Here is a 22,542-nt window from a genome sequence, read left to right on the forward strand (position 1 = left end):
TCACTACAGCCAAGCTCCACAAGAGGTGAGCAAAAAAGACCCCCACAAGCTGGATTTTTTCCCCAAATCCCCACGCTGCTGCGCAGCGGCAGGCTCGGCGCCACCCCGCAGCCATGGCCGGCGGTCGCGGCATCACCTGGTCCAGGCACTGGCTGCGGAGGTAGCGCATCGCCTGCTGGATGCTCTGGGGCAGTGGCTGCCCAGTCCGCTGCACGTTGACAATGGGCGGCACCCCGAAGACCATCTTGTCCCTGTAGTCGGGGACTTTGCTGCGCTTCATGAACTTGGGGACAGTCCTACGGGGAGGACAGACGGACATCAGTGCAATGAACGGCTCCCTCGGCACCGCCTCACAGAGGGGAGCGGGACCCCGGCTGACACAGACATATGCACACTTTTGCCGTGTTTTGGATACCAGCAAGGCCCCTTTGGAGCAGGAATTGCAGCACCTTTTATTAACCCAAAATGCTTTAATACTTGGCTGCAACAGGAAACCACTGTCCCGCGCTTCTACGCTGCCGCAGCATTTTTAACGCCTGCAGCCCTCCGGCCCAGATGCCAGAAGCCCAGGCGTCAGCCCCAGCCCCCGCTTGCAGGGATGCCCACAGCCATGCAGCGCAAAGCCAGCTTTTGTTTCAGCTTTCCCCTCCCTCTCCACCGCCTTCGTACACCGAAGAGCTGCAGCCCGCGCCCGCCACGTGGGCACTGTCCCAGTCCCCCTCCCCACCGGCTCACCACGTCCAGGCTTGCTTGTGGGGCACGGAGTACTTCTCCATGATGGCCGTGAGACGGAGCAGGGAGCACTTCTGGAGCAGGTTGAGCTGGGCAGAGGACTGCCGGTTGATCTCCAGGGAGGCCGAGTTCAGGCTGGGCCGGTGCGAGTTCTGGAAACTGTGCCAGCGCAGCTTTCTGCGGGGACAGGCCAGCGGTGGCAGAGCTGGAGACCCTGGGGAAGGGCATTCCCCTCCCTGCAGCACCCGCTGGGCTGGGGGAAGGCGCGGGCACAGCGGCAGCCGGGCTGAGCCCAGAGACACCAACGCCAGCCCCAGCGCTGCCAGTGCTGCTTCCCCCCCCGACAGATGCTCACAATCCCACTGCAAGAGACGCCAGCGAGAGCACAAGAGATGTTTCCCCTGCCTCAGAGGACTGCTCCCTCCCGCCGCTCCCCCGAAACAACCAGCATCCTCTCCACCGGCACCGCAGGCTCCCTGCGCCTGCCCCAGCACCCAAGGGCTACGGCCCCACCGTGAGACCCAGGGAGAGCTCGGGGTGACACAGGACCACCGCGCAGAGCAACGCCACAGCAGAGGGGACATCTCCAACACCCGCCTTCTCAAGAAGAAAAGACACCCCAACAAAACAGCGCTCTCTTGGGACCCTGCTAACGCCCTCCCCGAGCCCGTGCTGCGCCGGTGCAGCCCCAAGCCCCGAAGGGCACAAGGGCCGTTCTCAGCTAACGAAAACCCCGCTCCCCCATACCCCTGCACGCCTGCCCGCAGGCACGTCGCCCTCAGCCTCAGCCGGGCTAGGAAATCACAGATCCCAGCCAGGGTGGGAGTTTTCGGAGGGAAGCCCCCGGGAGCACCAGCAGGCTGGGAGCAGCGCCGCCTGCAATCAGGGCTGTTCTCAGCAGACGAAAACCCGGTGAATCAGGGGTCTGCGCAGGCAGAGAGGTGGCAGCCTGCGCGCAGCAGCAGCAGCAGGGCGAGCAGCGCTGGCGAGCAGCCGCCAGAGCGCAGTAGCCACCCGCGCTGCGCTCCACGCTCCCGCCCCGCCCCGCGCACCCGCCCCGCACCGCGCTCCCGCCCCGCACCGCGCTCCCGCGCCTCCCTCCTGGCCCGCAGCACGCCAGGGCGCCAGGACCAAGCCGTTCCCCAGCACGGCGGAGGGGAGGGGGTCGCAGCCCCCGCCCCAGCCCACACTCACCTGCAGGGCCTGGTGAGCGACGCTCCCACCCCCGAGTCCCGCCGCTCCCGCATCTCGATCTCCTCGGCCTCGTTGAGGGAGTTGCCCGTGCTGTCGAAGTCGCTGGCTGAGGTGCCGACATCCGACATGGACCGCTCCTCGAAGTGCAGGTTGGAGGGTTCTCCTCCCGAGTCCGACTCCTCCTCCTCTTCCTCGCCCCCTTCCTCCCCAGCCAGGTCGGGGGAGATGGCTTTGTACCAGAGCTCCACCTTCTGCTGCAGCCCCCACATGTGCTGCAGTATGTCGTCCAGGTTCTCGTAGGTGACCTCCCCGTCCTCCTTGCAGAAATCCTCGCTGCTGCCGAACTCCGGCACGTTGTCGTACACGCTGACCCGGCTGCCCAGGGAGCTGCAGGAGCCTCGCCGCCGGCGGCAGGCGAAGCCCCGCGGGGAGGCCGAGCCCTCCACGCTGCTGCTGCTGCCGCCCCCGCCGCCTCCCGCCAGCCCGACAGGCGCCTTCCCCGATTTCCAGTGGGTCAGGGAGCCGTCGCCCAGGGGACACAAGCTCTCGATAGAGAGGGATTTGGGGAAGGTGCCTGGCTTGTGGTCCCGGGGGATGTAGACCAGGCAATCCCCCCGGCGTGCCGGCCGGTGCTGGCACTCTCCAGCAGCCCAGTCGCCGCTGGCTTTCACGGCCGTTTCGTAGTCCTCCAGGTAGACCCCACCACGCTTCGAGTCAGAGCTCACCTTGCTCTCACCTGAGCCCAGCAAGCGGTTAGTCCTGTACGATACCGAGAAGAAGTGTTTTTTGCCATGGAAAGAGGCAGAGATCCCTCTTTTAGGGGAGCTGGCCTTGGCGGCTGCAAGGTCCCCGTTAGCCTTCAGGGAGCCCCATCCCAGTGTGGCTGCGGTGCTGCCGTGCGGGGCCACCTTCTCGTCCGGGCTGGCTTTCTCCTTGTCCTTCCTTCGGAGGGACTCGATCCTCTTCAGGAAGCTGCGAGACCGACGCTTCTTTGGCTTCTCCTTGGAGCCCTCACTGCAGCTCAAGGGCTGCTCTGGCAAGGAGCACTCACTGAAGCTGCGGCCGGACGCGGCGACAGCGGCGGCGGTGTGGATGGGGGACGGCGGGTTGGGTGACGCGGCCCCGACACCCAGCGTGCTGCCGGTACTGCCGCTGCTGTGCAGGGACACGGCCTCGGGGTTGGTGCTGAGGTCCGTGAGGACGCTCTCGCGGCTGGACGCCAGGCGCATGGCAGAGCTCAGGACCTCGGAGCCCTGGGAGAGGACATCGACAGAGCCCACCCGCGACCACCTCTTGCTGTCCCTCTGAAAAGCCCACCGGTCGCTGATGGCACACAGGTCTTCCTCCTCGGAGTCTTCATTCTGCAGGTGGTCGACAACAGGGGACTGTCAATCAGAGTCACAGAGGCCAGCATCCCCTCCCACGCCAAAAGAAGGGCAGCCAGAACAAGCAGGGATACCCCCACGTGACAGCGTCCTTACACTAGACACCGAGCTGGCGTGCATTCCAAATGCGTTCTTCACTAAGGGAGATACAGAGGGGTTTGTTATTAACACGCCAGCGGTGACACACGGGCTGGTTTCACCGGTCCCCCCAGGGCCAGGCTCCCTCCTGGAGATGAGCTGCCGGCGGCCTGACAGCCCGGCTCGGCAGGGACCGCGAGGGCGATGCTGCAGGCAGCGTTATCACTGAACGCGGGACTCCTGCCCCACCAGCGCACACGTCCCCGCGCCCCTCGCCCACCCTTCCGCGCCCAGCACGTACCTGTTTACGCTGAAAGCGGACTTCCAGCTTCATGGAGGCACATGTGTTCAGGGTCATCAGCCTCCTGCAAACAACCGAGAGAGGCGTTACCCCGGCGCTGGGGCCACAGCGCTTGCTTTTTCTTTTTTTTCCCTGCTTCTCTCGGATCCCCCGTTGTGCTGCCAGCTGTCACCCAGCAGCTGCGGCTGCAGGGCCATGCGGAGCCTGGCGCAGCTCCAAGCCCGCTCCCAGGGGAGCGTGGTGCCCCGAGCCGCACCCCTGCCCCGCGCCTGCGCCGCCCGCCTGGGCACCCGGTCATGTGCCTCAGGCATCGCAGCCGCGGGGTGAGACCGCTCCAGCGCGCCAGTGGCACCAGCCCTTGGCCATGTGCCAGCGGGGATTTTGCAAGCGTGGACATCGGAGTGGCACCTTGCTCCCACCCGCGGGCACCGGGACAGCCTGGCCATGCCCAAACGCCTGCAACCACGCCGGCACCCCACGTTTGCTCACCCACCACCGCAGCCACAGGGCCCGTCTCCCACCACACGCAGCACCCTGCAGGGAGGGCTGAGACCGCGGCCCACCCAGCCGCAGCGGTCCACCGCAGTCCGGCGCAGGCCTGCAAGCAGGCGGGGATGAGCTGCACCAGGTTACGAGAGCAAAACCATCGGAGAAACTCCTGCGGCCAGCCGGACGAGGACAAAAGGAACCAAAAGCTCAGACAGGGAGGGTCGGGCAAAGACTTCTCATCGCCTCTCACCCTGCTGGGACCACTGGGAGGGAAAACCGGCCAGGCAGCCGGGAAGCAGCGCAGGGGATCCCCTCCTGCCCAGCACAGCAGCCTCTCTGTTGGGAAAATAAATACTAAGAGTCCTTTTTCCCATCCCTTTCCCGTTCTGTTCGGCAGCAGGGTGCGTGGGAGGGAGAGCCAGGGGCCGCGGTTGTGTCTCAGCGGGGAGTCAACGCGGGGGCACGGGCAGGATGATGTGGCCCGAAAGCCAAAGCGGGGCTGAGTCACCGCATGCCAGCATGACACATGGCCCATCTGGACAGACGGCCGCCGGGACGGGGGCGAGGGGTCCCTCCTTCTGTGTGTTTGCTCTTGCTCCCGCTGGCAGTGTTGGGAGAGGATCCTCTGGAACACACGCCGCAGCCGCGTCTCCCGGAGCTATTTTCAGCCCTGCCGCTCGAGAAGGAGCATGTCCTGGTGGAAAATGCACGGCAGGGCCGGGTTGCCAGGCACCAATGACTAACGTCACACGGAGCCAGAGAGCACTTGAGGACGCGGAAACCCTTGGTGAGAGCAGCCGGCAGAGCGGCTGGGCCGGGGCAGCGGAGGGACCCACGGCACAGACCCCACCGGCGCGGAGCGCATCGCAGTGCGGACTGGCAGCTCCTGAACCCCTGCCGCGAGCACCTGCAGCTCCCAACAACCTGCACGAAGCACGAATTATCGGCATGCAGCTTCCATGGAACCCCTCGCCCTGCGCCGGTGCTCAGCAAATCCCTCGCTGCGTGTTTTCTCCCTTTCGTGGACACGACTCCATCCACAGGTACTTTGACCCGAATCCACCTTACGCCAACAACCGAGCAAGATCCCTTTGCTCTGATGCAGAGACATGGTTTCCAAACTCCGTTTCATTCTCAGGAAATGTTGTGAAGCATCCTTGCAAGATAAAGCACCATCAAACGCACCGGGGAGACAGAGCTCCCTCCCCCGGGGACCGCAGCCCGCGAGGAGCCACCCAGGGCAGCGGGGACAGCGAAACTGGCCTCTCTCTGCACCTCTGCTGCTTTACAGCTCAGCTCTGACCGATCCACTCCTAACCCAGCTCTACAGGGCAGAGCTACCCAAGCGTGAAATTAAAACGCAACTCAAAGAGAAGAATTATTCCCGGGAAATTATTCCATTCTCCAGGAGCTTTGCGTGAGCTGCCCTCAGCCCTCGCCCGGGGCACGTCCTCGCGCTGGCTCCGCAGCCGGGAAGGCGCGCGAGGGAGCGTTACCTGCACAGGGATTTGAGGGAGTCCTGGTCCAGGAAGCTGTGGTCCTTCTTCACAGCGCTGATGTCAAGAGGGAACAACGAGTCTGGGGAGGAAAGCGAGAGGAAAATCAGCGGCCGATTCCGCGCCAGGAGCTCCGCCGGGCACGAGGGATGGTGACAAGCGTGGGAGGAGGGAGATGCTGCGAGGAGCAAGAGGAGGAGAGACGCCGAGGATGGAGAGCTGGGGAAGGGGGAGCGCAGCAGAGGGGAAGGCGTGGGAGTCTCCTGGGCCATGAGTACCAGTCGGGAGAAGCCAGGAAGGCTCGGGCATTGCATTGCCTCCGGGAGCTGCCACCCGTGACAGCAGTGGCTGTGGGAGGGGGACTCGGCGCGGGGTCCCGGCAGCGCAGGGGTGGGAGGAACTGGTTGGGCAGAAGATTTGGGGCACCAAGCCCCACCAGGCCGGCAGCAGTGGGGCTTGCGGCAGCCTGGGTGCTGGAGGGGACCGCTGTCACGCAGCAGGTACTCCTCGCTTTGCCTTCTCCTCAGACCGCTCAGCCCTCGCAGGACAAACAGCCCCGTTCCTGTGCCGGCGACCTCGGCACACCCGGGACAACTAGAGCCCATGGGAGAGGCTGGTCCGGGCTGGGGCGCCGGGCTGGGGTGCCGGGCCAGCTTTAGCACTTGGCAAGACGAGCTGATTCAGAAATAACCACGGGCCCTTCGCAGCGCTTTCACACGCCCACGCAGGTACCACTGCACAGCTCCGCTCCCAGCTGAGCACATCTGGAGCCCGGGCTGCCCCTCCTCGGGGCTGCCGGCTGCACGGGGGATAGGGAACCCCCAGCTTCTCCCCTCGGGACCTCACAGTGGGTTTTGGCAAGCAGCCACCTCCCTAACGCTGCCCAGGGGACATCTTGGTGCCTCGCAAGGCAGCACATCACACATTGATCCCTTGTCAATGGCTCCCTTCTCTCACTGATCGCCTGGGGTCAAGCCTCTGAGCTCCCTGGAGAGAGTGAGGGGCTATGCCCAGGGTGTTTGGGCACGGCTCCTCCCAGGTAAGTTAGGGTGACAAGGTGCCCAAGGGCCTCTACCCAGCTCCCTGCTCATCTCCGCGCACTCGGAGACAGCTCTGCCGGGAGCATCCATGCAGGACCTGGACCATCAGCCACCACTGTCTAAGCCCAGCTGCTAACAAAGCTGTCGAGTGTAATTGAGCCCTGCCAGCTGGGGAAAAAAACAGAGTGAAACACTCAGAGGATGCGGGATGTTTTGCTCAGCAAGGCTGGAAAAAGGGTCGGTTTATTCATAGACCCCAGCACCCAGCACCCGCTCTGGGCTGTAAGCCCAGTTGGGGGCCGGCAGCTGGGGCTGGGTCTCACCTGCGGGGATCCGGCCGGTCCTTGCACGTGGCCTGCCCCCAAAAATAGAAACCAGACCCCCACAGGCAGCCTGTAAAGGCATCGCATGGGGGGCAAGAGCGTGGCTCCGGCGCACGTGTTGCGGGGGGCGGTGGAAGTGCCCGGCCGAACAATAGCCATCGTTGCAGCCCACCGGAGACCGGGCTTCCCGCTATTGTCCCGGCTAGCCGGGGCCGGCTGCAGCCACTGCTCCTCAGCACTGGCCCCCCCGGCAGGGACCAGCGGTCCCACCACGGCTTTGAAGTAAACACAGCTGAGCCGGGGCGAGACCACCACCCGAGCCACCCCGTAAGCCACTCGTGGGTGCGTGGCAGCGGGTCCATCACCGGGAGTCTGTCCATCCCCTGCGCCCGGGGTGCCGTGTGATGCGGGGACCCGGTTCGCTCCGGGCATGGCTTGTGGCGTGCTCCAGAAGCGCAGACCCAGCTGCCAAAGAGCCTATGGGGCAGGGCAGGGGCCCGCAGGACGGTCAGCGGGGCGCGAGGGAGGAACGCTCGCTCTCCGCGTTACGGGCGCTGGCTGCCTCTGCACTCCCACCACAGCAAACACGCGCTGAGCTCCTCGGAGCCCGGGACTCCCCACAGCCTGCCTGCCCTCGGCCCGAGCAGCCTCCCAGGGCTCCTCGCAGCCCTGCCCGAAGGGGAAAAGTTCAGAAATGCAGAGAAGTTAACAGCACGGCCGGCTCTCCAGGCCACCGCCAAGTCCTAGGGCTTCAACTTTTAACACATGATCACATAATCAGTAAACAACCCTCTATGTCTGCTCCTCCTCCCGGCGCTTCGGGAGCTCTCCCTGCCGCCGCGCTCGGGATGTGGTTGGGATGCAGGACAGGAGACCAGGGAGCGGGCAGGGAGCGGGATCCACAGGAGGAGGCGGCTCTCACCTTCGTAAAGCTGGGCATACTGGGGGAACCCCGCCGCCCGCAGCCAGTCGCACGCTTTCTTGGCTTCGATTTCTGAAAGAAAGCAGAGAACCAGCCTGAGCATCCCACCCGGCACCAGCGATGCTCCCCCCGGCTCCCGCAGCGCGCGGGCCCGCGGTTTATGGGCACAAAGCAGGGGAAACGACCCGCCACAGAACCGGGCGCTGGGGAGCGCGGGGGAGTGCTGGTGGGCAGCGATGCCTGCACGCGGAGCGGGGTCTCTGCCCGAGGCAGCAGAAACTGCTCAGCTTCAGCCTGACCGCCAGCTCAAGGGGAAGAGGAGGAGGCAATGCAGGAGCGGTGGGGCCACACGGCACAATTTTGACCTCCCGATGAAACACTTGGTTTCCGAACCCGCCAAACCAAACACAGCACTTTGCCAGGCAAGAGAGGAAGATCTTTTTTTTTTAATAATTAGTTCAGAGCTCATCAAAGCTCAGGGCCAGCCACTTTTGCAAACATCCTCCAGAAGAGCCTGCCAAAGAAACCTTTCCTTCTCCCTCCTCCCTCCCCCCACCCCGGGACACCTCACCTCCTCCTTCAAGCTGGCGCTCATCCCGGCACCAAAACCCCGACAGTTCCTCCGTCCCCTGCCTGGCCGCTTCCCGTCCCTCCCACATGGTCCAGCTATCGCCTGGATGAGCCCATCCAACAGCCAGCACTATTTTCTGGGAAATTTCTCCAAATTACAGAACTTGAGGCAAAACAGCCCAAAGCTCAGGCAGCCAAAGCAAGCTGCTGCCTGGTGCCGGCGGTCGGCTGAGATTCGTACTTCTGAGGGTGACAAACATTTGACCTCAGGCACAGAAAATGCGACGGCAGTTTCAGGGTCTCGACCGTCCCTCTCAGAGGCACCACCCTTCACGGGACTGAGGCTGATCCACCCGGAGCAGATCGTAGTGAAACACCCTGATTTCATCACCATCCACCCACAGCCTCAGCCCAGAGCTCTGGCTGCATTTCCAATCACACAGCTACAGCAGGGGGAAAAAAAGCTCAAAACAAGCAGTTCAGCTAAGGATGGGCCCAAGCCAAAACCCTGGACCCAAATACCTCAGAAGTTTTGGGAAAAAGTTTTGGAACAAGCATCTGCATCTGGGTCCAAACTGTGCAGCTGTCCTTAACCACACCACGAGCCCAGCCGAAAGCCTGGGGGCAACCCCTCTGCCCTTCACAGGGCTCAAATCCAGTAATCCCAGTGGAGACTTCAACCTTGGAGCCCAGTCAGTCCCCACGGAGCACCGCATCCCAGCCGCGCACCCCGGCACCTCCTCAGGGGAAGGCGCCAGCCGGGAAGTCACCAAGGCTCGTGGTCGGCATGAACGGATTTTGGTGGTGACACGGAGAGCAGATCCCTCCCGCATCCACAGGGCGGGTGGGGTCCAAGGACAGGCAATCCCCCCAGCCCGCCGGCCAGGGGACCCCTCAGACCCTCCCCTCTCCTCCCACGCTCGCTGGCCACGGGGCCATCGCGGCCAGAGCCTGCGGCTCAGGTGCCACCGCCAAGAACAGGAACACTGACCTCCCAACCTGCTACCGCCCCGCGACACCCTGACCCCCCAGTGCCCCCCGCCCCAGGGCGGCTGGGTCTGGCGTTCCCCCCCGGAGGGGACAGCAGAGGGGAGGGCAGCCAGAAACGGAGCAGAGCTTACCCCTGACGGCGGAGGGGCTGAATGGGTAGAAGAGCATGGTCAGGGTGCCGACGGGCATCGCTCAGCGGTCGGGGACGCGCGGGAGCTGTGTGACGCCCAGTGTGGCCGCGGTCGCCCCACCGGGCAGGGGAGCGGCTGGGGCCCGGGGTGCAGCCTGCGGCAGGACGCTCCCGCGCAGGACTGAGCCGCGCCGCCCATCGCCCCGCTGGAAACCAGGAGGCAGAGTACGACACTTCCTTCCCCTCCACCGCCTCCTCCCAGCGCAGGGGCTGGCGAAGAGGGCGAGGGGAGCCCCATTTTGAAGCCGGGTCCTGGGCTTTGCCCGCTGCAGCGAGTCCTGCGTCCCTTCCCGGAGCCCCATGCGGCGGGAGCAAGCCCACCAAGGGCAGGGGGCTCTGCCCAGCCCGGGCGGGAGCCCTCCCCACATCCAAGCGCTGGCACGGAGAAGGTTTCCAAGCGTCCCTGTCCCGGCCGGAGGCGGTGGCCAGCTTCCTCCTCCCGCCGCCCTTCCCACAGACGTGCTTTCCCAAGGAAGCGCAGGAAAGGACGGGCAGGCAAACACTCCTGCCCAACACGCAGGCGGGCGGTGAACTGCCACGGCTGGACGCTGTGGATGGCGTCACCCATCGCAAGCTGTGCCCGCAGGCCTCCCCACCACCTCCCCGGGAGCTTCACTGCCAGGGCAAGGGGACGGGGGCCCCAGAACCGCGCCGGACAGCGGGCAGCATGGGCGCCTGTCTGCTGGAAACCCAGCCTGGGCCCGGGGGACTCTGCCTGGAGACCCGTGCTCCCTCCAGCCGGGCAGAACCCTGGGCAGAGAAGCCGTGAGCAGCAGCGATGGAGATGGGTTTCCAATGGGGCTGCCTCTCCAGATGTGCAGATTCTCTGATGTCTAATAAAGGCTCGCCGCACACTACACCCACCCCTCAGCAGGGCCGGGAAGAGGGTCTCATTGCCGCCTCTGGCCAGCAGATGATTTTCACGAGCTTGTAGCAGCTTCATACCTTTGAGATCTGTAGTTTAAACGTGATGGAAATTATCCCATTCAAGTTGTACTGGGGGAGGAGCAGGCACGCAGACGCAGGCAGACAGGCACATGAACACACATGGAGCCCGCGCTTCCCTAAGAAACAAAAGGATAAATCCCACGAAGCCACCTTCCCACCACACACCGAACCCAACCTCAGAGGAGCCCAAACGCGCCCCGCACACGAGCACCCGCAGCTGCAGAGCCGGTCTGCAATGGTGCAAGGTGCATGGCTCCTCTGGCATGTAACGGGTCCTCACCCAGGAACAAGACACCGAGGAAGGTGGGACATGAAAAGATGGCAGCGCTTCCACCCCGGCTTCACAGGGGTCTGTGGCAGGGGAAGAGGGGACAGTGGGTTCCCAGTATTTTCAGCTGGGTTTCCTAAGAAGATTTGCGCAAGCCTTCTCCGTCCACATCTCCACCCTACCCCAGCCGCCAGCACCACCAGCCCACCACCTTCACCCTCATCTGACACAGGAGTGCAGACACACACACAAACCTGCTAACCCGTTACGTTACCACAGGCAGGGTGCACAGCCCTCATGAGCCATCGGAGAATCCACACCCCGCACCCCCGCCCAGGCAAAGCCTCTGCCCTTCTCCAGCAGCTGCTGAGGCTGATGGTGTTTGCCGAGGAAAAGCCATCCACAGCCACTCTCCCTGCGCGGATCCTCCTGTACCCAACCAGGGGCACACGCCGTGGCCCAGGTGCCACCGCCGTCCCTCAGAAACACCCCGAGCGGGTCCGGCGGGGGCAGCTCCACCAGCTCGGCCGCTGCAAAGCGACCCGGGACGGAGGGCGCTGCAGGGTGCCCTCCAACGAACCAGGAACCCGGGCCCCCAGCACCTCCCAGCACACTGGGGTGAGGGGCAGAAAGAGAAAACGAAGAGAAGAGGCTCTCATTTTGGTAGTGACAGTGCAAGAAAAGGATGAAAATCAACAGGGAAGTGGAAAAAAAGGACAAAATTCCCCCAGCCATCTTCCTGCACCGTCACTGCACTGTGGCATTTCCCTGGACGTAACTCACGGGTAGGGGAGCACCAAGATCCACACTGGGTCCACGGTGGCTCTGACGGGAACAGCTCCCGGCCATGGGCTGCTTGGAGCCTGACATCCCCCAGGCGCTTTTGGGGGTAGAGCTCCCCTACTCCTGACCTGGCACAGGTGTGGCTGGGGAAAACCCGGGAGATGCAATAAAAGCCGTAACACGAGCGAGCTGGAACACCGGAGGCAAACGCAATCACAGGCAGGAAAGCCACTTCCCAGAACCCTGGCGCTGCGCTTTCACGTTAAAAATAAAAAACAAGAAGTCACAGCCTGGGATCTCAGCTTCTCACAGCAAGTTTCCAAATTCCCCACAGAAAGTCCCACACAGGCAGCTAGCGTGTGGAAAGCGAACCGCACCACAGAACACGTTACCTAACGGGAAGCCGTGGCAGCAGCTGCCCACAGCCACGGGCAGGAGCGCCCAGCCTTGCTCCGGAGCTCCTTTTGCTTTTCCTTTCAGTGTTTTCTTTCCATCCCACCTCAGAATAAACTCTTGCCTACAACAGTGACTATGCAGAAGCGGAGGCTCAGCTTCCCTTCCCAGCCTGTAAGGAGAAGTACTCGCCTGCTTTTTACAGCAATGGCAGAAAATCCTGACACATCTCCCAGACCAGAGGCGTGTGCCTTCCCCGCTCGGAAAAGGACGGAGTTGAAACAACAGATTCCTATGGGACACGCACGTCCTCCCGCTGCTGAAGGACTGGGGCACTGCCAGCGTACGTGGAGCTAAAGAGGAATGAACTCCGGCTGCGACGCCCAGCACTGCGCCCACAGAAATCAGCGCCGCCCCTCTGAACCGGGCATCACTCAAACACCAAAACCCGAGGGCCGAGTCCGGACCCCTCCGTCCTGACTGAGGGCTCCTCTCCCCTCCCAGCACACTCGGCAGAGGTGCCCGGAGGAAGCCCCCATGCTGCCTCCCACGCTCTGCCGGCTTCACTCGCGGCGCCGGGCTTGCTGCCCACGCGGAGCCGGGCTTTCGGAGCAGGAGAGGCACGGCGAGCTTCACGCAGCCACGGGCATCCCCCGTCCACGCGCGGTTTGGCACTCAGCGCCAATAAATACCAGTTATCTGTCTCCAGCTCCCAGCACCGTCCTGCAAACCGCGGAGATTTCCAGCCACCAGCACGGAGAGGGCACACAGATAGGAATGAGAAGCGCAGTTGGACGCTCTCCCAGATGCGGCGGGTTTCCATAATTAACCTTCGGGCAGTAAATAGGTCCCACAAGTTTTGGGAACCGCTCCTTGCTACGCTGCCAACAAGGAATTGTTCAAATGCCTCCACCACCTCCAGCCCCGAAATGCCCTGTGCTCCCAAGGGCATCGCTCCCCGGGGACGGCACCAGGCAGGGGGCTGACGGCACCGCGGCAGCACCGCCAGTGCCAGCGGGTACCAGAGCCCACCGCCGCCCCGCTCACATCACGGACAGCCACTGCCTGGTGGGATCAACACGAGGGAAACCTGGGGGTAACAACAAGGGGCAAGGAGCCCTCTAGCCACCCCTGGGCAGGGACATCAAAGCCGTCGGGCGTCTGAATCACCTCGTGCACCACCCTCAAACGTCACCCCAAGCTTCTCCGCGCCCAGCCACCCTCCAGCCACCAGCCCGGTGCCCCCCCTTCCTTCCCCATCACCCCAATGCCGGCAGCCGTGGTGCCAGGATGGCTGCAGCACTGGAAGCCCCAGCTGGGCAGCAGCTCCTGGGTCAGGACGGCGGAGAGGAAGGAAGGGCCCTGGATGCCGGCCAAACACTCCTCTACTGTCACAGCACAGTCCCCAGGTCCACCGAAGAGGCTGGGTCCGCGGTGCCCCCCGGCCGGGCGCAGGGGTGCACGGAGCCTGGCCCGGGCACAGCAGCCGCCCCAGGGAGCGCTCCCCCCGCCTTATCTCTGCCCCGCTGGCAGCTCGGCTCAGCTCCAGGGCGGCAGGTAACCGCGGTTATCAACCCCTCACCGCAGCTGTGGTTTCCTCTCCTGCAAACGAGCCTAACAGCAGCCTCGTGTCTGCTTTATTCTGTTCTGAAGAAAGCTAAAACACAGCCCTTTGCACGCAAAGCGGGTATAACCTTGTGCTTCGCAGCGCAGAAAGGCGACTGTAAGACCATGGACGTGAGGATGCCGGTCCAGGGCAATGCCAGAGCTGGGCTCGGCGCCACACTCAGCCCAAAAGCAGCTTCTCCCCGGGCAGGCTGGCACCGAGGCGGGAGCTGCATACACGGGGAACACCACCCCTTCCACAAACGTCGCTTGGAGCAGCTGAAATTCACGTTTGCAGCCTTTGCTGTCTTTAACAACAACTGCAAGGTTGCACCCAAGTAGCCACATCAGCCCCAAACGAAGGATGCTTCATCATTCCTTTGTGAAAGGCAACACGTTTGTCACCTTCTTCACTTCAGAAAGGGGAGAAAACTCCTCCTCTCCTCTCAGGATTCACTGCGGGAGCACAGAGCCTAAGTCAGCTCCAGAGAAGCCAGTGCTCATCTCCTGCAGCAGCAAAGCATCTCCTGCTTGGGGTGCTGGTTTAGACACAGCGGTTGACCAATCGACATCCGTGCTCAAGAGCCACGGGGTGCACCGGCTGCTGGCAGGGACAAACCAGCGGTGCTGCTGGACACGGACCGAGCGGGGGTCCCATCGGCACTGCCGCAACGGCTTTCCTTCGGACGGCAGCACTGCTCCCTGCCCCTCCCTGGGCAAGCTGGAGGAAGGAGGATGCACCCAGTCCCCTGGAGCTGGTGGCTGCTCCCCTCCGCGGTTTCAGGTCACACACAGCGTGGGGGACTGGACAGAGGCAGATCTGCAGGCCAGCTGAGGCATTCCCTACGGGGGTGTCCCACAGGACGCTATAGATGCCTGCTCCCCACCAGCATCTCCGCTCCTCGGAGCCTTTGGCCACCTTTGGCCACCTCAGGACATCTCCTGGCCCTTCCGCCTGCCCTGGGAGCACGAGTGCTATGGGAGCTGAGGGGTTAAATGTCCTGCTTCTGAGCCCTGCAGCTGCAGAGCAGATGTCTGGTGGGAGCAAGGGGATGGAAAGGGCACAAATAGGAACAGAAACAAAGGGCCAGGAAGGTGAAGACCCTGATCCATCCTCCTTGCCGGCCCCACCTGCACTTTTGCAGCCGCTCCGAGCCCAGCGGCAGGAACCTGTCCCCTCTGGCACCCCTGGAGCGCAGCAGGAGGGAGCCCAGCAGGAATCTCTGTTTCCAGGTCGGAAGAAGGCAAGGGCAAGGCAGATGAAATTCATGGGAGATAGGGTCCCGGGTCCAGCCCGCCCCGTGCACCACCCTGAGAGGATCGGTCAGCGCTGGCACGGCCAGTGGCTTGCCTCTGCCCTGATCCAGGCTTGGGGTGAGGTTAGTGCCTCCTCTTTGGCACCAGCTGCGTTATTCCCATCCCGGGTTTCCGGCTGGGACCTACTCTGCTGAGCCACCTACACCTACACAAACACACGTCTGTGCGTGGGGCACGGAGAAGCTCCTCGGTGAAGAGAGGAGGCAGAAAGAAGGCGCTTGCATGGCTGAAGGAAGAAGCGATGCGAAGGGCAGCGAGACAGCCCAGCACAACCCCGAACAGCCGAAGGAAAAACATGGCACCCAGCAGTGGCAGGAAAAGGCAGAGCGGTGCAGGGCCACCCGCGCTCCCCCCGCCACGCACCCGTGCTACAGCGGCCCTGCACCTGCAGCCAGCGTCGTGCAACCGCCCCGTGAAAAGGGCAGCCTGCCCCTTCCAAACGCAGCCACCGTGGACACAGAGAGCACCGAATGTGCGCTGGCACGCGGGCGTGCGCTGCGCCGCTCGGGCGGCTGCGGCGGCCTGCTGCTCCCGTTCCTGCTACCGCAACCTCGGCAGAGAAGCAAGAGGAGAACGGCTGCTCAGATGCTGGACAAAATTAATCCGTCTTGCCCATCCTGTCTCCCACCCTTTCTAAAATTGCGCGGTTGTTTTCCTGTTGATCATCCCCCGGCTCGCACACGCACTTTGTTTGGACTACGGGACGCCGTCCCTCCGCGCGCAGCCGGCGCTCCCCACCTGACCGCCTTGGCAGCGCCGGGGCATGGCGCCCGTCGGATGCCACAGGCACTGGCCGCTGCACATTCGCATCTCCAGTCAACGCAACCTGCTGCGGCTTCTCTCCCACGCTACCTGCCTAGGAGCTATCCGCCGCTCCTTCTGCTTCTAAATCCAGGCATTAAAAAATAGTTACTTGCCTAATACGCGAGGGAATTTCCTCCTGCTTTTTGCATTTATTTAGGATAAACACTAGCATGTGTTACCAGAGGAACCCCATGGAGCATCATTCCCTCGTGGTCTGCCTGCAGCTTTTTCCACGTTGTTCGGGATTACAAACCCACTCCGCTCCCAGCTGAGGAAGCCGGGCGAGTGAAGGCGCGCTTCTGCACACGCTAACCATTAAACTGGTGAAAAACCCCGTCCCACGTCAGAATGACCTCAGCAGAACTCAGGGTTTTAACACACACAGTCCTGCGTGTGCGGATGACCCCAGGAGGCGGGGGAAAGGCATTTTGGCTGGGGCTCCAGAACCCATGGAGGGTCAGCAGGAGCTGGCACACCGCGCAGCCACCGCGCTTTCACCGGCTCCGCTGACTTGCTGAGAAATAAGCCCAAATATTAAAAAGGCTGCAGATCCATTGTGATCGCCGCACCTCAAGCGGGGAGCAGAGGGCTCGGGAGCAAAGCCGCAGGCAAGGCGGCTGGAAGCAGCCCGTACGTTGTCGCGTCCATTTCCCCTCTCCTTCCCACCACGCACAGCCGCGCCCCCCCTGCCCGAGCCCTGCTTCACGGGGGACTGGGGGCTTGCCACGCACCAAACCCAGCCCCTCTCCGAGCGGGCACGCCAGGACAGAAGCCACAGATTGTTTCAAGGAAGGGAAAAAAAAAAAAAAAAAGGTAAAGGAAAATCTGGTCTGTTTTCCAAGAAAAGGAAAAAACAAAAAAAAAGCTTAACAACAAAACAAATTACACCTCCTAACCCTTCCCTCACCCTGCTGCACTAAAAGCCAAAGCAAACTGATCTGCCACAAAGGAAACGCTGTTTTCAAGGAAGCTCTGACAAGAAAAAAGCTGATTTTACAGCCTTCCCCATCTCCACTCAACGTGCGTTTGCTGCCGAATCCTCCAAAGACAAACACAGCGCGGGACACGAGCGGACTCACCATGGCAGAAGCTGTTAATCCCGGCTCTGCTCATTGGAAACCGTGGATTAAAGGCAGAAAACCATATCAGCATGACCGCCGGCTCGCTGACCCCCGCCCCGTCGCCCCAGCGCGTCCCCCGGCGCGAGGACGCCTGCCCGCACAGCTCCCCGCCGGCGCTCAGCCGCAGAGCTCCGGTCTTCCCACGCGGGCCGGCCGTCCCGAGCGAGTAAAACCCGTCCTCATCCACCCAGCTGCCTCGCTTCTCGTCAGCGGCAAGCGGGACATTCCCGGCCGCGCAAAGGGCTGGGCTGCTCGCAGGGCGCACGAGGAAGCGGGAGCGGGAGCGCGCAGGCTCGCTGCTTAACCGTTTGCAGCTCTCGAGACAGGCTCGCGTCCCCAGCGCAGCCGGACGCCCGGTCCAGCCAGCCGGGATGCAGCTTTCGACTGCAGCCGGAAAAACTCGGTACGGAGACGATGCTCAGGCGGGAAGCTTCCCGCGGGGCTGCGTCTTGCCGGCAGTAAGCCGGGGGGGAGGAGGGCGATGGAGACCACCAAGACCCCCCCGTCCTGTTCCGTCCCATCCCATCTGACAGTGACTGCTCAAACCACCCACCGTAAACCGCAGCTGGGGGCTTCCCTCGCACGGCTGTTTGCAAACCGTGGGGGCTGCCAGCCACCAGCAGCAGGAGATGGGAGCGCTGGGAGCACCGGAAGCAAAGATCTGTCACAGATTTCCCTCAAGATACCAAAGATGATGAAGAGCTTTGGAAAAAGACAGTTTAGGGACAAGAACAGGAGCACCTGCTATCCCAAGATACCTAGACTCAATTGCCTAATTTTCTACAAATTCACAGCCTGCGCTGGACCCATCGGCACTTTGCCTTGCCCTCCTTCCCTCCAGGCAGGATGAAGCTGAGGGAGCACGGTCCGAGTGGGAAGCTCTGGCTGAGTGGGATTAGTCTCCGTAATGAAAAGCACACTCTTCACAACTGCACTTCCCCGGGCCGGCGCTTTTGGCATCAATAGTTTACAGACCGAGCTGTGAGATCCCCTTGCCTGAGTGGGACCTGGCAGGAGACATCCCAGGTCCAAAGCACAGAAGGGGACAGTTGAGAGGGGCAGGCCGGTAAAGACATCTGGGAGCAAATCCCGGAAAGGAGCGGGATGGAAACACCCGCCGGCGTGACAGCAAGGGCATCCAGCCGGCAGCGGCGACCGCCTCGCAGATGGGGAGGTGTCTCAGCGGCCATCCAAGTCACCAGCGACCATGCGTAAAATTTCCACCAACGCAGGAGGAGTCAAAAGCCGCTTCCAGATGTTGATCTCACGTCCCAGCGATGCAGGGAAGCGCCGAGCCTCAGGGACGGCCCTGCTGCCACCCTTCAGTGTGCTTTAACGGAGAGCGCCTGGGCCGCTGCCCGGTCCCACTCACAACGCGCGCGCCGCTGAAGCTGCCCAAGCTATTTTAACGAGTAGGTTAATGAAATCCCTGAACCGAGAAGTCCTGATCCCCTTGGGACCGAAAGCAAGCGCTCCCTTAGTGCTAAACGCCAGCAGCGGATTTAGCTGACTGATAACAGATAATAACCGTATTTTACAGTGAAAAAGACCTTTCTGAGCACACACGACAGCAGACCCCAAACCCCGCGGATGCTGCAGGCACCGTGGGGCAGCGGTGGCCAAGGCTGGCTCTCGGCAGGGACACGCACACCCACGCTGGCGCCGGCAGCGGGTCCCAGCCAGGGCGAGGTGTGCAGGGAGGCACAGGCGGGTGCCACGCACACGTCCCGCCCGCTGCAACGCCCTCCCCCTCGTCAGGGGGATTTTGGTCCAATTCTCCTCAGGAAAAGCCTTTTCCACCCCTGTCCCCAGCCGGACCTTCCTGTCATTAACACTACCATGGCGCCAGAGAAGGAAACCAGACCACAATTTCCAGCTGCAGCAAAGGAGCAGCAGCTGCCTCCTGGGTCCGCAGTCAGCCAACATCTGTAGGGGGAGTGACGGGAGGAGAAAGCCTTTGCTGGCTCCAAGGATGGGAGAGGCAGCCAGGCACCCCCCCATCCGGAGCAAACTGAAGTGCTGCCCCGGAGAGGAGGCTGGGAGGGTCCCTGAACCTACAGCCGCTTCTGGGGCACCGAGAAGGTCCCAGTGCCACTGTCCCCATCACTTGTGGGAGAGCAGGGGAGGTAGCACAGCCCATCCCAGGGGCTCCCTGCGTGTCCTGGGGAGCTGCTGCCCAGAGAAACGAGAGATGCGGGTCCCAGCGCTAACATCCCACCCACCCCAGCTTGCTTCCCTACACCCTGGACCCTCCAGACCACTCTGTGCAGACCGGCTGCAGCGGTGATGAAAGGACAGCTAACGAGCCCACAAAACCGTGAAACCTGAGGACAAGGGTGGAACCAAATCGCATGGAGCTGAGGTTCATGGAGGGCACCTGAGCCAAACAGGAGTCCACGACTCTCTCTCTCTTTTTTCTCCATTTTTCCCCACTGGAAAGAGACAGCGTTGGGATTGGAGTCAAAGCCAAAAGTTTCCTTTTCGTTATGAAGCTAACAGGAGCCGCTGGAGAGAGCAGGCCAACGGACATTTCGAGAAGTAGTTTTAAAGGATGTCACAGTTTTGCAAAGAGACAAAGGAACATTTCAAAAAATACAGAAGTCACCTTGCCAGGAATGTGGGGAATGTCAGGGAATATTACAAAACAGGATGCAAAAGCTGGCCTCAAGCGATGTTATAGAATCATATGCTGGCCTGACAGTCAAGACGCTGAATCCCAACGGAAGATGAACCATGGGAATGGCAGACTCGCCTTACCTGGCTCAGTCCCACCTCCCACCAGCGAAGCCAGCACTGACTCTGCCAGTCAGCCCCTTTCCACAGACGTGCCTGCCCACAACCCAGACGCACTCTAAGTCACGGCCCGTTATGTATAACACGGCATTTTCTGAGGAGCTGAAGCAAGGACAGCCCCGTGAGCACGGCCGAGGAGCCTGGTCACACTGCGGCAGAGGGAGGACCCGAGGATGCACGGAGGGAACCGGACCGGTCCGTGGCCGAAGGACAGTCCTGAATCCCAGACCGCTGCTGTGAGCGACAGGAAACGCTTCTCAGAGACGGCTGAAATGACCCTCTTCTCCAGTTCTGTTCAGTAACCAAGCTGCTGCCCGGCCTTCCACGGGAGGTGCAGGCACGTGAGCTCGCAGCCCCTGCACGGCTCTTCTGGCGCAGGGGAAGTTGTGACGCCGAACGCATGGGAGCCGGCACTGGGGCTGCAGACAGCAAGGTCAGCAGCGGAGGAAGGCCTCCCCGGGGTCGGGCCGAGGAGAAGCCCACGGGTTAGAAGACAGCAGGAAGCCCCAATCCAACACACCAACCCTTTGCAGCGGCAGGATGAGGCAACAGGGGCCAGTTACCGGCAAAGTGGCGCCTTTTGGCAGGAACGGGAATGTTTTTTTCCAGCTTCCCTTCCAAGCGAAAGCCCCGGTGTCAGTAAAGGACAATTTGTCACAGCAAGACCTGCTCGGGGTGTTCTTGCCCGGCCGAGTCTCGCAGCCGGACACGGCGAGGAGGAGTCAGCCCCATCCCAGGGATGGGCTCACACAGGGGCACCGCACTGACGAAGGCTCCAGCCCACGCCTGATGCTTTCTAGGGGTGATGCTAGGAAGACTTTGCCCTGAAGACATCCATACTGGAACACCCAGCCCCGCAGCCCCCAGGGCCGCCTGGGTCCCACACACAGGTCCTTTGCACGGCAGTATTTCACATGTGTAAACGTCCTCGGCAGTCATCTTGCATCTTTCAGAACAACGCTCCAAAATGTTTATACCTTCTCAAGCAAGCGCTACTTTTCATTCTCACTAGCGTGTGGCAAGTCTCCTGTTGATATTTCTGAGGAAACCTTTGCCTCAGAAAACTTCGACCTTAGAGCTGCAGGCTAATGTCATTTGTGGTAAATCAGTCAGCTGATATCCCTCCAAAACTCAAAACTCATCCGTGTCTGTTTTTATGAGTCGCTAACTTTCGACTCAGCGTGCAGGTTTTCTGGAGGGGCTCAAAGCCCATCATTAACACTCGGCTTTCACAAGTGGTTAGAAAATCGAGTGCCGGGCTGCTCCAGGTCCCAGCGCAGCCACCGGCCCACGCCGCCAGCGGAGGCCATCCCAAGGCAAGAAGGGAGGACCAGTGCACCATCTCCTGCCTCTGACACAACCTCGACCGCCAATTTACTCCACCAGCACCAGCAGACAGGTCAGGCTGAAGCTACCTGCACTCAGTTTCCCTTATTTGCTCTCTTTTCCAAGCCCTGCCTGCGTTACTGTTTTCCCCTCCAGACACAGAGTTGTTACTGGATAAATTACACGTGCCAACCGGCTGGGCCAGAGAGATAACAAGGCAGCAACCGGCAGGTTACCGCAGCAGGCAGGGGCATGCCCGCCAGCTGCCCGCCAGCTCGGCACCGCGGCAGGTCCATGGCACCGACCCATCACCACGGCCGGCACAGCCCTGGAGACAGGCAAAAGGGGAGCTGCGTTGGAAAACGGGGAAAGCACTGTCAGAACCGCTAGCGCATCATCTGATACCCCGACGGGCTTAGGAGCCTGGCCAAGAAACAGGAGTGTCTCCACCATCCACAGAACACAGCCTGGCACAACGGCGAGTTGTATTTATCCATGCCATCCTCTGTGCACAAGCACAGCTCCCGTTGAAGGAGCGGCACGTACTGCTGGAGAGCAGGTACCTTCCTGGGTGATGCACTGGCCGGCGACCAGCTCTGCCGGCGCAGCCAGAGAGAAGCCCAGGGAGACCCGAGATCCCCGTGTCCATGTGCAACACGAGGACTGGGACCACCGAGGCTCCAGGTCGCGTGAGGAGGGACCCCATCCCGACCCAGAGCCAGGCAGCTGGGGAGGGCTGGCCCCACCGAGGCAGATGTGCTTGATTCACCACGTTTTCCTTCTCTCTGTGCAGACGACAGATAAAATGTCAGTGAACCTTATCAAACGCTCATCATTAAGACGTCTGACCTCATCATCCTCTGCCTTCTCTGGCGGCTGTGGGCAAGAAATAGAGGTGTGAGACATGGGCTCCTCTCGCAGGACCCTCCCGGGGGGGGGACCTCAGCCCAGTGCCTCGGAGCCAGCGGTGCCAGCCTAAAGCCAGCTCTGACCGAGGAGGGGCGAAGGGGCAGGGGCTGCCCGTGCCGCACGCAGGGCTCGCTCAGGGTTTGAGCTGAGAAGCGGGCAGGAAGGAAAAACGTCAAACCGCAGAGCCCTGCCAAGTGCTTGGCGCTGCTTCCGGCAGCAGTTTTGCAGAACTTTAATTAATGAGCAAACATCTGTGGCCTCACATCCCGTAAAAAACATTCACAAAAATATGCTCCATTCATGGAAAAAAAAAAAAATTAAAAAAAAAAAATCACTGCTTCTTCAGCAGGTGGGAAAGCTGCAGAGAGCAAGAGTGGGAGAGGCAGGCAGCGCCGGCGCAGGCTGCCGCAGCAGCAGGACGGCTGTGCCCGAGCTCGGGGGACGGCGTGACCCCCGCCACAGCTTCCTGCGTTGGAGGAAGAGGTCTGGGGCGCACGCAGCTCCTCTTGGAGCAGGACCTACCGCCAGAGAAAGGCAATCACCAAAAACTCGCCTCCAGCTGAGC

The 22,542-nt window shown here is 62.0% G+C and overlaps 1 protein-coding gene across 7 annotated transcripts in view; it reads right to left on the bottom strand.

Moving 5' to 3' along the window:
• Positions 1 to 22,542, bottom strand: part of STARD8 (StAR related lipid transfer domain containing 8) — a 49,227-nt gene that overhangs the window by 4,754 nt on the left and 21,931 nt on the right. For 2 of the 7 annotated variants that reach the window (XM_086756709.1, XM_086756714.1), the window contains 6 exons: positions 7,961 to 8,032; positions 5,676 to 5,757; positions 3,691 to 3,754; positions 1,927 to 3,287; positions 736 to 909; positions 137 to 296 (listed from right to left, as the gene is read on the bottom strand). In XM_086756709.1, coding sequence (XP_086612835.1) covers positions 137 to 296; positions 736 to 909; positions 1,927 to 3,287; positions 3,691 to 3,754; positions 5,676 to 5,757; positions 7,961 to 8,032 — 1,913 coding nt within the window. Of the gene's footprint in view, positions 1 to 136; positions 297 to 735; positions 910 to 1,926; positions 3,288 to 3,690; positions 3,755 to 5,675; positions 5,758 to 7,960; positions 8,033 to 9,651; positions 9,806 to 16,007; positions 16,029 to 16,907; positions 16,993 to 22,542 lie in introns of those variants that run through there. The other 5 variants (XM_086756710.1, XM_086756713.1, XM_086756711.1 and 2 more) reach the window with 5 other exon arrangements.

Source organism: Chlamydotis macqueenii, chromosome 11 (assembly GCF_036417535.1).
Source record: "Chlamydotis macqueenii isolate bChlMac1 chromosome 11, bChlMac1.mat, whole genome shotgun sequence".
Classification (NCBI taxonomy): Eukaryota; Metazoa; Chordata; class Aves; order Otidiformes; family Otididae; genus Chlamydotis; species Chlamydotis macqueenii.